This window comes from Ceratotherium simum, chromosome 20 (genome assembly GCF_057802395.1).
Source record: "Ceratotherium simum simum isolate JZ-2026a chromosome 20, ASM5780239v1, whole genome shotgun sequence".
In the NCBI taxonomy this organism is placed as follows: domain Eukaryota; kingdom Metazoa; phylum Chordata; class Mammalia; order Perissodactyla; family Rhinocerotidae; genus Ceratotherium; species Ceratotherium simum.
The window spans coordinates 20320302-20338908 of record NC_141919.1 but is presented as its reverse complement, the minus strand read 5'-3'; the positions used below and the strand labels follow the sequence as shown (position 1 = coordinate 20338908).

The following is an 18607-nucleotide window of genomic DNA, read 5'->3' as shown; positions in this document are numbered from 1 at the left end:
TTTTTGCTGAGGAAGATTGGCCCTGGGCTAACATCCATGCCCATTTCTTTATATGGGACGCTGCCACAGCATGGCTTGACAAGCAGTATGTCCGTCTGAGCCTGGGATCTGCACCTGTAAACCCCGGGCTGCCATAGCGGAGCGTGCCAACTTAACCGCTATGCCACCGAGCCGGCCCCAAACGTAGGTTTCTTGATGCCACCTTCACCTGAGGTGATTTGTGAAGTGAGGTCTGGGCATTTGTATTTAGATTAGTCTGAAAAGAAACAGGCTAATACCATGGGTGGCTTTTGCTGAATATTGTACAGTATGAGAGAGCTAGAGTATCACATTTACAAATCTTTGAGGCTATATGTCAACAACATTAAGAGGAAGGGTATTATCATCACATCTCCTTTATTAGGATTTGAGAGTTGGTTCTATACCAGGTAGCTTTTGCTGTATAGCAAACCACCTCAAAACTTAGTGGCTTAAGATCACTATTCTACACGCTGGCAATTTGGTCTGGCCTCAGCTGGGCAGTTCTGTTCTTGGTTGGGCTCATTCATGCATCTGAAGCCATCTGCCAGGTTAATTTGGAGCTGGCTAGACTAGGAGGCTCTCAACTGGGATGGTTTGTTCCACTGCATCAGATTCAAAGAATGAGGAAATGGACTCCACCTCTTGATGGGAGTGGCTGCAAAGTTATATTGCAAAATGGTATGGATATAGGAAAGAAATAATTATGGCTGTTTTTGCAGACAGTCTACCGTAGAGTATATCAAGCTACAAAATGGTCCCTCCTGAGCAGATTATTATTGTGGAAACTTGTCAAGTCACTTGCATTGATGGTAGAAGTGCCAGAGTTAGCAAATAAAAGCATGGGACACCCAGTTAAATTTGAATTTCAGATAAACAATGAATAATTTTTAGTAGAAGTGTGTCCAAAATACTGCATGCAAGTCATGGAAATAATATTAAAACCAGAAAAGACCTTAGAAATCACATGGCCCAGAGGATGCAAATTCAAATGTATTCACGTGTTAGAAACTATGTCTTTAGCAACAGGGCTGTTATATGACAGACTGTGGTAGGGACTGTGGTTTGCTAATGTATGTGCATAATCTAAAAGTACTCAAAATCAAATTTTAGAAAATTACTGTGATATCCAGATACATATCTGCTAGCCAAATTTAGCTCAAAAGCTCCCAGGTTTTGCCTCCTGAGATTATTTGATTCAACAAACTGACATAGCTAATTAAAAGAGGGTCTGAGACTGGAACCAGATGCTCATGACACACAGTCCTACACTCTCTGAGTACACCGAGATGCTTTTCCTTTAGCCTCTACCTTGACAATTACTCAATATTAGTTTACAACTGGGATTGTAATCCAGGACTCCTAAATGCCCATCCAGGGATCTACTAGATAGTACTAGAAAAGTATATTTCTATTCATTTTTTTAAGTAAAATACTTACTGAAGTCTAACATATACTAGAAAAGTGCTGTAAATTTCCCTCTAAGAGCAGTTTTAGCTGCAACCCACATGTTTTAGTGTTGTGTTTTCCTTCTCATCAGTTCAAAATTTTTTCTCATTTCCCTTTTGTTTTCTTCTTCTATGCATGGGTTGTTTATAAGTATATTGCTTAATTTACAAATATTTGGGGATCTTCTAGTTACCATTTTTTATTTATTTATAGATAATCTCACTGTGCTCAGAGAACATACTCTTAATGATGTCAATCCTTTACAACTTGTTGAGATGCTTTATTACCCAACATATAGTCAATTTAGGTAAATGTCCTATGTGTATTAGAAATTAATGTTTATTTTGTTGTGGTTTGTTGTGTGTTGTTGTGGTCTATATATGTTGATTGAATCAAGCTTGTAATAATGTTCATATTTTTACTGGTTTTTCATCTGTTCAGGTAAGAGAGTTATGTTAGTTTCTCATTATGATTGTGAATTTGTTTATTTCTCCTTTTAGTTCCATCAATTCTTGCTTGTATATATTTTGAGCCTATGTTATTAGGCATACATAAATTTATAACTGTTATACCTTCCTAGTGGATAAGCCATTTTATTGTTATGAAATGTCCTCTTTTATCTCTAATAATGCTTCTTATCTTATTTTGCCTGATATTAGTATTGCTACACCAGCTCTATGTTGATTAGTGTTTATGTTTCTTTCTCCATTCTTTAACTTTCAAACTTTCTATGTACCTGTTTTTCAGGGTGGCTCTTATATGTGGCAATAGTTGAGTTTTGTATTTTATCCAGTCCCACAATCTTGTCTTTTAATTATAGCATTTGGATCATTAATATTTAATGTAATTGCTGATATGTTTGGATTTATATTTACCTTCTTCTTATTCTACTTTCTCCTTTATTAGGCTTTATCTATTTATTTATTGTGAGGAGGATTAGCCCTGGGCTACAATCCGTGCCTATCTTCCTCTACATTATATATGGAACGCCTGCCGCAGCATGGCTTAATGAACAGTGCATAGGTCCGCGCCCGGGATCCAAACCTGCGAACCCTGGGCCACCAGAGGGGAGCACACGAACTCAATCGCTACGCTACCGGGCCGGCCCTAGCCTGTTTATTTTTTTACATCATGTACTAGTCTTATTCTTCTAATGGTTACTATACTATTTGCCTTGCATTTTATTTCTAGATGTTTTTTTTTTTTTTTTTTTTTTTTTTTTAAAGGTTTTATTTATTTATTTTTCCCCCAAAGCCCCAGTACATAGTTGTCTGTCATAGCTGCACATCCTTCTAGTTGCTGTATGTGGGACGCGGCCTCAGCATGGCTGGAGGAGTGGTGCCTCAGTGCGCACCCGGGATCCGAACCCGGGCCGCCGGCAGCGGAGCGCACGCACTTAACCGCTAAGCCACGGGGCCGGCCCTCTAGATGTTTTTTAAACCCCAGAATGTATGGCTTTTTTTTTTTTTGGTGCAAGTCTGCTGATGATGAATTCTCTCAGTTTTTGTTTGTCTGGGAATGTGTTTATTTTTCTGTTACATTTGAAGAATATTTTTACTGAGAATAAAATTCTAAGTTGACAATTATTTTTTCTATCAGACATTTAAAATTGCCATTTAATTGTCCTCTGGCTTCCATCATTTCTTTTGAGTCAGTTGTAAGTCATATAGTTGTTCCTTTGACGGTGTATTTTTATTCTCTGGTTGCTTTTTAATATTTTCAGCATTCTAAATGTTTTTTCAGCATTCTAGAATGATTATGTGTGTAGTCTTTTTGTAGTTATTCTGTTTGGGGTTTATTAAACTTCCTTAATCTTTAGGTTGAGGTCTTTCACCTCTTTTCAAAAATTCTTGACCTTTATCTTGTCAAATATTGTTTCTGCCCCATTCTCTCTCCTCTCTTCCTGAGATTCCAATTACACATACGTTAAAAGTTCTCCCCATGTATTATATATCCTTTACGTTCTTTTACAAATATTTCTTTTCTTTTTGCTCTCCATTCTTCAATTTGGATATTTTCTATTGATCGACTTTTTTAGATTGCAAACCTTCTTTTTAGCTGTGTCCAAGATGCTATTAAGCTCATTGACTTATTTCTTAATTTCAGTAATTCTAAGTTCTAGAATTTCCATTTTTTTTAAATACTAGCTTTGTTGAAATAGAATACATATACTATGCAATTCACTTTTTTAAAGTGTACAATTCAGTTGTGTTTAGTATAGTCACAAAGTTGTGCAGCCATCATCATCTAATTCTAAAATATTTTTATCACCTTAAAAAGAAACCTCGTACCCATTAGCAGTGACTCTCATTCCCTTTCCCAACTCCTCCCCCCCCATCTGTAGATAACTACTAATCTACTTTCTGTCCCTAGGGGATTTGCTTATTCTGGACCTTTAATGTAAGTGGAATCGTACAACATGTGGTCTTTTGTGACTGGCTTCTTTCACTTCTTTTCACTGCTGTTTTCAAGGTTCATCCATGTTGTAGCGTGAATTAGTACTTCATTTGGTTTTATTGAGATTATATTACAATGTATGGATATACCACATTTTGTTTATCCATTCATCAACTGATGAATATTTTGGTTGTTTCTACTTTTGGGCTATTATGAATAATGATGCCATGCTATTTGTGTACAAGTTTTTGTGTGGACATATGTTTTCACTTATTTGGGGTATATACCCAGGAGTGGAATTGTTGGATCATATGGTACCTCTATATTTAACCATTTGAAGAACTGCCAGACTGTTTTCCAAAGTGGCTGCACCATTTTACATCCCTGCAAGCAGTGTATGAGGGTTCCAGTTTCTCCATATCCCTGGCAAAACGTTATTTTCTGCTTTTGATTATAGCCATCCTGGGGAGTGTGAGATGGTACCTCATTGTTTAATATCTATTTAGTCTGGTATTATTATGGCTACTCCAGTTCTCTTTTGGGTACTGTGTGAATGGTACATCTTTTCCCAACCTTTCACTTTCAACCTATTTGTGTCTTTGAATTTAAAGTGTGTCTCTTGGAGACAGCATATAATTGGATTTTTTAAAATTCATTCTACCAATCTCTACTTTTTGATTCCAGTATTTAGTCAATTTACATTTAATCTATTTACCTATAAGGTAGAATTTATGTCTGCTGTTTTTCTATTTGTTTTCTGTATGTATTATGTCTTTTTTGTTCTTTTATTTCTCCTTTACTGCCTTCTTTTGTGTTCAATAGACATTTTCTAACATACCATTTTAATCTCTTTCTTGTTTATTTTACTAGAACTTTTTAAAGTTATTTTCTTAGTAGTTGCCCTGGAGATTAAAATTAACGTCTTAACTTAAAACAATCTAGTTCATATTAATATTAACTTAATTTCATGGTATACAAAACCTTGCTTCATTCTCTCCTTCCTTTGTACTCTTATTGTCATACACATGATATCTTATATGTTATAAGCCCATAGACATGATTTTTAAATTATTGCTTTACGCAGTTGTCTTTTAAATCAGATATAAGAAAAGATGTAGAAACAAAAATATATTTATTCTTTTTACATTAACCTATATAGTTATCTTTATCAGTGTTCTTTATTTCTTCATGTAGATTTGAGTTGCTGTCTAGTGTCTTTTCATATCAGCTTGAAGGACTCCCTTTAGCAGCTAGTGATAAATTCAATATTTGTCTGAGAATATCTTAAATTCTTCTTTGTTTTTGAAGAATATTTTTCCTTAATGTAGAATTCTCAGTTTTTTTTCAGCATTTTTGAATTATGTCATCTCACTGCTTTCTGGCCTCCATGGTTTCTGTTGAGGAGTCAGCTGTAAATCTTATTGAGAATCCCTTGTACATGATGAGTCACTTTTCTCTTGCTTTCAAAATTCTCTTTGTCATTGTCTTTCAACAGTTAAGTGTGATTTTTCTAGCTGTGAATATCCTTGAGTTTATCCTACTTGGAGTTGTTTGACCTTCTTGGGTGTGTAGATTAACATTTTTCATCAAGTTTGGAATGTTCTTGGCCTTTTTTTTTTTTTTTCAAATGTTCTTTCTGCCCATTTCTCTCTCTCCTCCCTTCTGGGTTTCCCAATATGCATGTCTTGGTACATTTGATGCTGTCCCATTGGCCTCTGAGGCTGGGTCCATTTTTATTTATTCTTTTTTCTTTGTTCCTCAGATTGGATAACCTCAGTTGATCTGTCTTCAAGTTTACTGATTCTTTTGTCTGCCAGTTCCAATCTGCCACTGAGCCTCTCTTGTGAATTTTTCATTTCAGTAATTGTGCTTTTCAAATTCATAACTTCTAGTTGGTTCTTTTTTATAATTTCTCTTTTTAGTGATACACTCTATTTGGTGAGACATTATTCTCATACTTTCCTTTAATTCTCCAGATGTGGTTTCTTTTAATTCTTTGAACAAATGTATAATAGTTGACTTAAAATCTTTGTCTCTAAGCTCAATGTCTGGGCTTCCTTAGGGATAGTACCTCTTGACTGCTTTTAATCCTGTGTATGGGCCATAGTTCCCTGTTGCGTTGTGTGTCTCATAATTTTTGTTGAAAACTGGACATTTTTAATAATGTGGCAGCTCCTGCTGCTTCCCAGGGTTTTTTGTTGTTGCTGTTTGTTGTTGTTATTGTTGCTATTTGTTTGTCTAGTGACTTTCCCCGGATTAATTATATATAGTCTGTATTCTTTGTTGTGTGTAGCCACTAAAGAATATGCTCAGTTAGCTTAATCATCAACTAATGATTGAACAGAGATTTTCCTTAAATGCCTGAACCAATGTGTCTTCTAGCCCTTGCAAGGGTGCTCTGTGTTTGTGTTGGGGCACATTTTTAATTCTCCAGCAAGCAATTTACAACTCTGCCTGAGCCTTCTCTTCTTGCTTGTGCAGAGCCTCAAAGTCAGGCAGAGGTGATAGATTAGGACCTTCTCAATTCTCTCCTGGGTATGTGCCCTGGAGATAAGGCTGTTTATACAGAGTAAGGTTTACATCAGTCAGGTTAAACAAAGACAAGCCCTGAGAATGGAGCTTTTCAATGAACTGCCAAATAGGTTAAATAATGACAATTTTCTGGGGATGGGGTTTTGGGGACATCCAAATCTGTTATGTCCCTTGCAGTGGCTATAGACTACTGCCTTTTTACAGATACCTTAGTTGTAAAGCTCTTGGTTTTGAAGTCTAGGAGAGATGAAAATGGGATTATGACAAGTTAAAAGCTCACCATTCTTCACAAGATTTACCCATTTTTCGTGATGAAACAGCCATAGATTGTTGCATGCCTTTAATTTCCAAAGCTCTTAAAAAGTTGATTTAGCAGTTTTTTCCAGTGTTCTCATTGCTTTTATAAAGAAACAGATTACCAGAGGTTCTTACTCTGCCATTCCAAAAGCTTCATATCCCTCCCTCCATTTGTTTGTTTTTAATAGGTTCAAGTTCTTCGGTCAAATTCTCCATCTTATCATCTATTTCTTGAATATATTATTAAATACTCGTATTATTAAATTATTAATCATATTTATTTTACAGTTCTTGTGTGATAGCTCCATATCTGGGTCATCTGTGGTTCTGTTTCTATTGTCTGTTTTTCCCCCTCTTGGTCCTCTTTCTTGAAATATCTGGTATTTTGATTGAATACTGGACATTGTGAATGAAAAATTATAGAATCCTTGGTAAGGATGTTTTTTCCTCCAGAGAGGATTTAGCCTATTCTCAGATAGCCAACTGGAGTAGAGCAGGTCACCTCAATCCAATCAGAAATGAGCTAACTTGAGGTGTGTTGCTGTTCTGTTTTGCTAGATAAACCTCTGGTTCTCCCCCACACTGAGGGAATATTCTCCACGAATATACCCTGAGAATTTTGAGGGGCTCTCCTCTTTAGCATGTCCTAAACTTCAAGTTTTGTCTCTTCAGCTGATGAGAGTACTGAAAACTCTACTTTGTTTTGCATTCGGCTTCTTGGCTCTTGCCTTCTGCAACTTAAGAATTTGGCACATGCCTCAAGGGAAGATTGCCGAGTAATGAGCTCACTTTTCTGTGCCTCTCTTTTCTCATAAAACTTGGCTCTCAAGCCCTGCCTGCTTTGAAGCCCTGAACTCCAGTTCTTATCTTCCCGACCCAGTGAGCTCTGTTGGTTTCTCTGCCTCTTGTTAGCTGCTTTCTGCTTAGCTTCTAAACTGAATAGGCAAATGCCCCAAGGGGAAAAGCAGCTTGAATGTTGAGGTCATTTCATTGACCTTTCCCTTTCCCTGGAATCTTGGCCCCATAAGTCCTTGATGTTTGGGAAGCTCTCTCATAGCTTCAAAGAAGATGTTTTCTAGAAAATATATTTTATCCATTTTTTTTGTCTAATTTTTCTCAGCAGGAGTATAAGTCTACTACAAATTACTCAACATAGCAAGAAGGGATGTCTTTGGTATTTCATATTTTAGCATCATTTATTTAAGGACATGATTATTATACTCAAAATTTGAAAGCGTTTGCTCCTTTCTTCTGTACTGCAAACCAATCAACCATAGTGTTTTGAATGAGATCTTTGTGTCTCTGACCTCCCTCAACTGTATTCTTTTGATGATATTGTTGTCTGTTCTACTCAAAGTCTTGCTGTATCTGAGATTATGATATTGTATGGTGTTCTGTCTTTGGCAAGGGGTAGTAGGAGGAAAGTATTAAAATTTAGATTAATACTGCCTTTGGCTATAAACTTTCTGAGAAACTATATAATTTTCTACTTCTTTCCCTTTATAACTCTCAACCTTGAGTAATAAATATTGGGGACAACTATCATAGTAATAATGTACTGCAAATGTCTTTTATTTAATTATCATGGAAACCACTTGACAATCACCTCATATTTTTTAAAAAGGTGATTTACATAGTAAATTTAATGTTGCTTAGATGAATGTTACTGGAATTTCTCTTCAACAGAGGATATAGTCCAAAATAGTAAGAAAATTTTAAATGACTCAACAAATTAATAACAGTTGATAGGTTTATAGAATGCTAGACATAGACAGGATCCTATGGATCAGCCAAGGCAACGTATACATTTTAAATATTAAAACACTGAAACTCGTTCAAGGGAGTTTTAGTTATTATCTGCTTGGATCCTGGGATATTAACAGCAAACTTATCTGTGATTAGAAGTGCAATTTAAACAATAATGAAGTTACATCCAACTAGGAGATCTCTTATTGTCTGCTTTGTTGATTTATTGCTCTTTTTGCGTTTAGTTCTAACAATCTTTTCTATGTCTCTTTTTCAAATACAGGCAGTAAAATAATGGTAGGATACATAAATAATAGAACATCCTATCCTATAGATTAGTAAAGTTATAAATTCAAACTCTGGACCAACAACATAGTATCTTTCTGCTTGATGACTGGAGGGTATTTGTTTGGTGTTTGGACAACAGAATCCTTTTAGAATGCAATGCATTCTGGGACTTTCAGAGGATATACCTGTATGTGCTTGTGGACTGCATTCTACCTTTTTACTTCCCGACCTTGAAGCCTATCAATTTACACTTGGAAGAATACACACAAGAAGAAAAGAGAAAGAGGAGAGGCATACAAAGCTGCTTTACAGGCAACTGCATTAGATGTTTGGTAAATATAGGCCCCATTAAATAAAAAGAGAAGCTCACAAAAGCACTATATTGATAAGCCAGTTTATTGTGTGTCTATCAGAAGCAATAAATTATCATACATAGCAATTCCAAGGGAGCTATAATTCCTGACTCACTAACTGGTGATGCAATAAACCTTTCCAATTCTAGGGTGTAGCATGGTGTAGTCTCGTGGAAAGACCAGTGGGTGAACAGCGAGCTGACTCTGCCACTTGCTGCTTCCTTAACCAGGGGTATGGTCACACGATTTCTCTGAGCCTCAGTTTCCTCATGTGTAAAATAAAGATAACAATGGATGTCCTGCTAATCTCTTAGGGTTGCTATGATGATGAACTGAGATTATATTTGTGAAAAGGCTTGATACCGTATAAGCTCCACTCAAATGAATGGTATTACTCTTTTTATAATTAGTGAATCTTTTACAGAATCTGATGTTCATCTCTGGGATACTTTCTTGGACTCATTGTTCTGTATCATTTGTGCTTGTATAAATAGAAAATCATAGCCCATGACTACAAGTAAAATGACTTAGTAGAAACCAGAAGTTTTGGTGAACCTTAAACTAGTGGTTTCCCAACTACCGCTGGGGTATCCAAGTGGTAAGTGGATGAATATTTTTTAATTTGGTAGTAATATCCATGTTTAAGAAAAATACATAACCAGTATATTAAAATCATTATTTCACAGATTTATGGCTTGTTTTCTGTTTTTATGCTGTTTCATATTTGAATAAATATATTTAAGTAATAATAATGGAATCTATTTAAAGAAAGATATCAAATGAATAATAGTGCAGGTAGTATATGGATAAGCAAAAAAAATCACGAAGTTGATATTTGTATGCCTAAAATTTGGGAAACATTTCCTATGTTTAAGTCAGTCATCTAGTAGAACAAGTCATTCTTGTGGAACAACAAAGACCCCACCGCCCCAAAAAATTCTAGCCCTACAATTTGGCTCCGTATTTAATAAAATAATAGGCATTTGTGACAGATGGATCTTGACTTGCATCACAATGGGATGGCCTCCACGGGGTTTGTCTATCCATTTCCTGCCACCGTCTACTTGAGTAGCAATCTCCTGGCAGAATCAGAAAGTTTCTTCACACAGATGCTGTTTCTTTACAAGACAATAAAAACAAGTCTTAACGAAGCTCCCAGGGTTTTATTGGCTATTGCAATTTTATTAATATTTATTTGTATGATGCCATGCTGTCAGAATTCTTTTTAAACAATCGTTTTAGTTGCTTTGGAGTTTACAGGGATTTTGTGGCCAAAAGATAGTAGATTAAATAAATCAACAGATAACTATCCAGTTGAATGAGAAAATGTCTTCAATTGTAACATTTCCTAGCTCACTGAGTCCACCAGTGAATAGATTAAAAGTCGTCCAGTCTTCCCTCTCTCCTCCCACCAGCTACATCCTAGAAAAGCAACAATTCATCATTTTCTGAACAATTTCCAGAGAAAAAAACACCATCAGTTTCTTTTGTGGTACTATTCAGTGTTTCAATAAATCTTCCATATTTCTGGCAATTAAATTCTCTTCCAGCAAGCTACTAAGTAAAGGTAGAAGTCTTCTTTTCTTCTGTTTCTAAGAACACTCCCTTCTTGTGTGATAGAAATATCAATGATACATTAGAATACCAAATAATGAAATTTATTTATGAAACTGTGCTGTCAGACAAAAGAAAATCAAAATGTGTTGAATGTGTTAGCTATATTGCTGAAATTTAATAGCAGACTAATTCAAGTCCTTGTCCTTTAAGAATCTGGGTAATTAATATCCAGACATGTAACAACGCTACTCAACTAATCTGTAATCATCTGAGGAATTAGCTCCAGATTATTAAAATCTCCAAAGTCCTTCACTCTTTCTTTCCATAATTTATGTTATTGCACTAGCTTCTGATATTGCCAGATCCTACTTACACAGAAAAGGCTTCTATGGCAAGCTTTTTAAAGAATTGTGGTAAAATACACATAATACAAAATTTACCATTTTAACCATTTGTAAGCATACAGTTCAGGGGCATTAAATACATTCACATTGTTGTGCAAGCATCACCATCATCCATCTCCAGAACATATTCATTTTCCAAAACTGAAACTCCGTACCCATTAAACAATAACTCCTCCTTTATGACAAGCTTTGAAAATCGTTTGAGGGGGCAGGCCTGGTGGCGTAGCTGTTAAGTTCACAGGCTCTGCTTCGGTAGCCCCGGGGTTCGCAGGTTCAGATCCCAGGCGAGGACCTGTGCACCCGCTCATCGAGCCATGCCGAGGCAGCGCCCTACATAGAGCAACTAGAAGGATGTACAACTCTGACGTACAACTATCTACTGGGGCTTTGGGGAGAAAAAAGGAGGCAGATTGGCAACAGATGTTACCTCAGGGACAATCTTCCTCAAAAAAAAAATCATTTGAAAGGTATGGTAAAGAGCAATTTTAGAGAGGCACATTTAGCTGTTCTTCTTCCCAAAGTATTGGTGTCTTTTTTTTCCTGCTTGTTAAGAATCTTCCTCCAGCTTAATGAATGCAGCTAGCTGATCGTTCCACTCGACCTGACACAGGATACTCGGGCTCCTTCCCGGCCCTGGAGAAAGGGGGCCGCAAGACTGGAGGAACAGCTGCTTCACTGTTCCGAGTTAGGAATATGGTGTGTCTCAACACAACACAGTTGTTGTGCAAAGAACAGATGGGACCTCATCTCCCGGTAGATCCATTGGGACCCTCGTCTTGAATGTTAAACAATGACCCACAGAGGGAAAGTGATTTGTTTTCTCCAGTGAGTAATCCCTTGCACAGTCTGGAGTCCTTCATGTGCAGGAACACGTGGCTAGTCTGAGGTTTCAACGCTCGGGCTTCCTGGCTCCCATCCAGAACTTTTGTTTGCTGAGACAGACAGCGTTTGGAGTTGTAATCTGGCAAAACTTGTCAACACACAGGGCTTTTCTCTGCTTTCCAAACACACGTAAGGCAGGCAGGCTTTCCATGAAGCTCTGATCTTTTCTGGGGAAAGGAAATGTCACATGCATGTCAAAAAGAAAAACATATTTGGAATCATGGGGAATAATTTGTGCATCAGAGGGACAAATTCTGATCAGTTGACACATATGTTAAAATTATTTGTAGGTGTTGGTCTAGGTTGGTCTAAATTGGTATTGCTTTATGGAATATACATGGGTGCTTAAAATAGAAATTGTATCCCGAAGGATTTTTGGAAAGGCCAACATTACTCAAGAAAAGGAGGCTGGTGTCAGTGCCCCGAAAGGCACATTTGTACTTATGTTCTTCTGGATATTACCCTCTCTTCCAAATGCAGCACAATTACACAGGTCAAAAGCTTAGCAGATTTCCTTTCATAGTCCATGGTACTAAACACAAAGATCTCTGGAACTGGAAACCTTACGTAAGGGCTTCAGCTGATAGCTGAGACCCGGGGGTGCGTGAGCTGAAAGCATTTCCAGAGTAATGTTTCACCCATTTGAGGCTAAGTGATTAGTGCATTGTACTCATGAAAGAAAGAATTCAGTTGGCTCATCCTGGAGGTGATTAGGGGTTTTCTTCTCTTCTAGGACTCGTGTTGTGATCACTAGGAATGCACACTATCCCCACTAGATGAAAGACACTTCTCGGCCATCTCTCACTCATGGTGGCTCCTTTGCTTCCTCTCCATTCTGAAAAGACTTTATGTTTCTGGGCCCCACTGGTCTCTACTTTCCAGTTTCTCAGTGACAGCATCTTTCAGAGAAGCGTATTTTTCCCCTCAGAGTGTTTCATCTTTAGCCAAGGTCCTTTACTTAGGATTCAAGTAGGCCTTTTGAGAGCCCCAAAGCCAAGTGCAAAAGTTATTTTTCTTTGATTTTCTTCTTGTTTCCTTCAGAATTATTTTTTGGAGGAAATTTTTTTTAAGTTAAACATGCATTAAGGTATTGGATCAGTCCTCTATGCCACTAAGTTACGTATAGGATAGCACAGGATACCTTTGTCACGGTCGTTTTTATGCTTTGACCTTATTTGCTGTGGAATTAAATTAAATACACTCTTCTATTAGGATTATGTATATCTGTATTTGTTTACATCCAGCCTAGCTTAAGTTAGAAAATGCTAAAGAAAAGAACAATAAAAGTTCCTTCCATTGCTGAAAGTGCAAAAACCCAGTGCTTCTCGTGTAGCAAGAATGAGGGTAACAAAATTAAAGAATTATCTTATGTGTGTCCTGTTAAAAAAATACATCAGATGGTGTGGAGGTAACTTGAGAACATTTGCTTTGAAATGACTTGAATGTCATCAAAACTTGGATTTGTTCTAGTTTTGCTTTGGAGCATCCTACTCAAGTGTGTGTCTTATTGCCAAGACCCTCGCACAATTGGAGTGACCTTGGTGGAGCCATGTGCTCTGGAAATGGTCAAACTGGTTTGTGGCTTAGAGCTGTGGGAGAAAGTGCATCATTTGTTCATTCCACAAATATTTACTGAGCATCTGCTAAGTTCCAGGCGCTGTTCCAGGACCTGGGGACATAGCAGTGAACTGAACAAGGAAAAATCTCCACCTTTCTGTGTTTTAGAGGAGGGAGATAGACAAACATAAAAAATAGGAAAATTATATAGTATGTTAAGAGGCAATTAAATGCTATGGAAAATAATAATTAGGGTATAGGGGATGACGAGTGCCAGAGGAAGGGGATTACAATTCGAAATAGTGTAGTCCGAATAAGCCAAATAGAAAAAGTTAATATCTGAGCAAAGACTTAAAGGAGGTGAGAGAGTAAGACAAGAGATTGTATGGGGGAAAAGCCATTCCAGGCAGAGGGATTAGCACTTGCAAAGGTCCTGAGGTGGTAGCATACCTATCATGTTCCAAGAACAGCATAGAGGCCAGCGTGGCCAAGCAACACATAGTGAGTAAGGAGAAAGGTAGTTGGAATCAGAGAGTTAAGAGAATGGGCAGGAGATTTTCTGGGCTCTAGAGGCAATTGTGAGAACTTCAGCTTTTACTCTGAAATGCTGAGCCAATGGAAGGTTTTGAACAGAGGAGGGGTAGGATTTGGCTTTTGTTTTACAAAGATCACTAGGGATACTATGTTGGGATTAGGTAGGAGGGGGCAAGGATAGAAGCAGGCAGACTAGTTGGGAAGTGTTGCGTTAATCCAAGTGAGAAATGCTAGTGGCTCAGACCAGGGCGTAGCAGTGGAGGTGGTGAGAGGAGAAACGACTGGATTCTGGACATATTGTGAGGGTAGAGCCAACAGGAATTCCTGACAGCCTGGATGTGGAGAGGGAGAGGAGGTGAGGAGTGGCCCATGACTCTCAGGCTTTGAGCCTGGGCAGCTAGAAGGGGTGGAGTAGCTTTTAGGGTGAGGTTGTTAGGAGTTGGTTTTGAACATGTTCGGTTTGAGATGTCTATATGACAGTAAGCAGAGATGCCCATTAGGCAGTTTCAATAAACTTGTCTGGATTTCAGGAAAGAAGCTAGAAATTTAAATTCGAGATATGGCAACATATATATCATTTAAAGCCATGAAACAAGATGAGATGACCAAGGGAGTAAGTGAGACTAGAGAAGTTCAAGATCTGGGCGCTGGAACACTCCAAGGTCAGGAGGTCAGAGAAGAGAGGGTAGATGAGGAAAGGAGTGACCAGAGAGGTGGGAGAAAACCCGGAGAGTACAGTGTCCTGCAAGCCACGATAAGAAGGTACTTTTAGAAGGCAGGAGTGATGTACTACGTCCAATGCTGCTGATGGGACAGGAATGATAAGGACTGAAAATTGACCATTGGTTTTAGTGTTGAGCATGTCATTGGTGAGCACTCCAAAAACATGGACAGTATTTTTCCTAATATTTTAAAGCAGATCGTGGGGATGACTGGTTGGTAAAGGCCACATCCCATGGCCCAGGTTTTCAGGGTGACAACTTTACTGAGTGAAACACTGGGGAAGGGGATTGCACAGAGCACACAATTTGATCAGACCAGATTGGAGAGGACTCTTTCTCCCACCCTTTTAATATCCTGTAGGACTTCTCAGGTCTGTGTTAGTGGAAATGGGGGAAAGGGAAAGGAGGAATGCCTTGAAGGAACATAGATGCAGCTTCCGATCAATTCTGGTTGGAGTATCTCAAGCACTGCATTCTGGGAAATGACTAAAGCTCATGGATTAAACTTCAAATCATAAAGAAAGATGCCCTGTAAACCCTTTCATTTGCATGCATTATTTGGGATCTCTTTCTTTTTTCCCTCAATTCAGCCATTAATTTCTGCATGAAATAATAAGAGACATAACACTAAGTAAAGATTACTTTTTACATCATGATGTAAAAAAAATCAATATTGGCAAAGAAGACAATAAAATTGCATGCAAACATTTGTGCGTATTTTTTTCAGGTAGAAGAAATATAAACGTTTCATCAAATGATCAAATAAGAACTACTAATGTAGAGTCCAGCACCTTTTTTAAAAATGGGCCTGACCTGCACAAAATTATATTACTGGTGCATTATTCTAGAAATAACTATTCATATATTGCCTTATTTCAGTGGCTGGATGATAATTATTTAACACTAACCAGCTCTATTTGGGGGGCCTGACCTGATTTGTAGCTATGTCTCCTTTCTGTGGTGTAAATACTTCCATCATGGCCCATTTCAAACTACCAGTGTGAAGTCTTTTGGACCTACCGACAGAGGTCACACTGTTGACTCTTGGGAGCCGGTGGAAACTGGCTCCAACACACCACTGCCTTATTTACGTGCAGACTAATCTTGCTTCTGCCCGAAACCAGCAAATTAAGAGACAAACTAAAATTGGGAAAGGAAAATGGAAATGTAACATGTTATATAATTAATATATAGTATATAGTATATGCTATATATTGTCATCTATGATATACATAATATATAATTATATCAAATGTTATATAAATATGTATTCAAGACTAAAAGAAATGTCACAAAAAAATTTGGGAAAGAGGGCAAGACAGGAAACTGCCCTTTGAATATGTGCTACATGTGGGCATATGGCACACACGTTATTTAATTCTCACAACTCTGTAGCACAGGTACTATTAACTGTTCTTTTTCTTTTTTTTCTAGGTTTATTGAGAAATAGTTAACATACATCACTGTATAAGTTTAAGGCGTACAGCATGATGGTTTGATTTCCATATATTGTGAAATGATCACCACAGTGCTAACATCCACCTTCTCATGTAGGCACAATAGAAAGGAAAAAAATTTTCTCCTTGTGATGAGAACTCTTAGGATTTATTCTCCTAGCAACTTTCCTGTATATCATACAGCAGTGTTAACTATAGTCATCATGTTGTACGTTACATCCCTAGTACTTATTTATCTTATAACTGAAAGTTTGTACTTTTTGATCACCTTCCTCCAGTTCCCCCACTCCCCACCCTTTGCCTCTGGTAACCACAAGTCTGATCTCTTTTTCTATGAGTTTGTTTTTTTATTGTTTTAGATTCGATATGTAAGTGAGATCATACAGTAATTGTCTTTCTCTGACTTATTTCACCTAGCATAATGCCTTCAGGGGCCACCTATGTTGTTGCAAATGGTAGGATTTCCTCATTTTTTATGGCTGAATAATATTCCATTATTCTTTTTTATCCATTCATCCATCCACAGACACTTAGGTTGTTTCCATGTCTTGACTATTGTAAATAGTGCTGCAGTGCGAACATGGGAGGTGCAGATATCTTTTCAAGTTAGTGTTTTCATTTCCTTTGGCTATATTCCCAGAAGTGGAATTGCTGGGTCATATGGTAGTTCTATTTTTAATTTTTTGAGGATCCTACATACTGTTTCAACACATAGTGGCTGTACTATTAGTTGCTACTTTTAAATGATGAGAATAGGTTCAGAGAGGATAATTCATTAGACCAGGAACACACAGACAATATTAGAGCCAAGACTTGAATCCAGGTCTACCTGACTACAAAATCCATGCTCTGTCCCCTAAATCAATGTCTGGAAGTTCCAGAATATTGTCCATGAATTAGTAGGATAAATTCTGATATGTTAATCACCACGTCAGGGGCATAAGACTAGTATATTAATTACCTCCTGTATGTTAAACTAAATTATAAGTTGTTAAATGAAAAATATTATTTTGATAGTCTAAATTTTGTAGCATATTTATTCTCCTTGGGTTATACATATTCTCCAAAATTATAAAATCCTTTATCAGTACTGTAGTCAAGGCATCCATTTACTCTAATTTGTTTCCAGGGACACTGCTCAAAAGAGAAAGAAAAGAATATAATTTGTGTCCTTTTTAACAATGCCTGATTTTGCATTGCTCTCAAGGCTACTACATGTACATCGAGGCTTCCCACATGGTGTATGGACAGAAAGCACGACTCTTGTCCTGGCCTCTGCGAGGAGTTGCCGGAAAACACTGCTTGACCTTTTTCTACCACATGTATGGAGCAGGGACTGGCCTGCTGAGTGTTTATTTGAAAAAGGAAGGTGACAGTGAAGAGTCCCTCTTATGGAGAAGAAGAGGTGAACAGAGTATTTCCTGGCTACGAGCGCTGATTGAATACAGCTGTGAGAGGCAACACCAGGTAAGCAGAAAGAGCTGAGAATCAAGTGATGGAGATCGTTCCTATAAGCTTCTGATGTTCTTTCTTTTTCTTGCTACCAAAGAGAATATTTTGTTCTTTTTCAGGGTCATAGATAAAGGCAGTACTTGTTTACAAGTAAACATAATTAGTCTATATTGATTAAATCTAAGCAGTGAATGGGAAATTAGGCAGAGAGAGAAAGCTTTGGGTATTTATGCATAAAGTGATTTTTGCAAGTCAGTGATGAAAGTGTATCTATTTTTGTCTTGGTTCATTATGAGTGTCAAGTATATTCTACGTGTCCTGCAAATCTCCAAAACAGAGTCTGCCTTTCTTCTAAACATGGTATTACCTAATGAGTTGTTGCAGCTGTGTCTTTCACTCATCATTACCCACAGGCAAGGGCTCTTGGGTAAGCCTCTATTTAACAGAGGATATGGTCCAGAGTAAATTTTTAAGCCTCTGGCTGCATTGATTTGAAAGAAACTGAGTCTTGATCCTAAGGCCTTGGTCTCCCCCTGGGTCTTCTCATGTGTTGTAGAAGACCTCCATCCTACAGGATGTGGATTATAAGGGAATCTGGGCAGCCATAAGAAAGAGCCTTTTAAATTCCAGTAGGTGAAATTGAGCAGCCAATCTAGTCTAGACATCAGCAGCAGCCCCCTGAAGGCACTGACTTCACTTGCTACCAGGAGCCAAAGCTCCAGAAAGCTCTGGGGAGATAACCTTCAGACCCCTGACTGTTTCTGAAATTGCTCTGTAGAATTCTCAAGTGTGACCTTCAACTAAAAGCCCCACTTCCTCCTCATCCTTGCATCTGGCTGATAAACCTCCTGGATCAGCACTCCTCAGCTTTAACCACTGGCTGCTTGGTCTAAGCCCATATCTTCCTGGGAAGAGGTATCCAAAACAAGGAGCTGATTTTACACCACCCCACAACCAAAATT

The 18607-nt window shown here is 37.8% G+C and overlaps 1 protein-coding gene across 1 annotated transcript in view; it reads left to right on the top strand.

Moving 5' to 3' along the window:
* The window catches only part of MAMDC2 (MAM domain containing 2), a 161301-nt gene that overhangs the window by 135255 nt on the left and 7439 nt on the right, over positions 1–18607 (top strand). The window contains exon 12 of the mRNA XM_004440631.3: positions 17401–17660. Within this exon, the coding sequence (XP_004440688.1) occupies positions 17401–17660 (260 nt within the window). The remainder of the gene's footprint in view (positions 1–17400; positions 17661–18607) is intronic.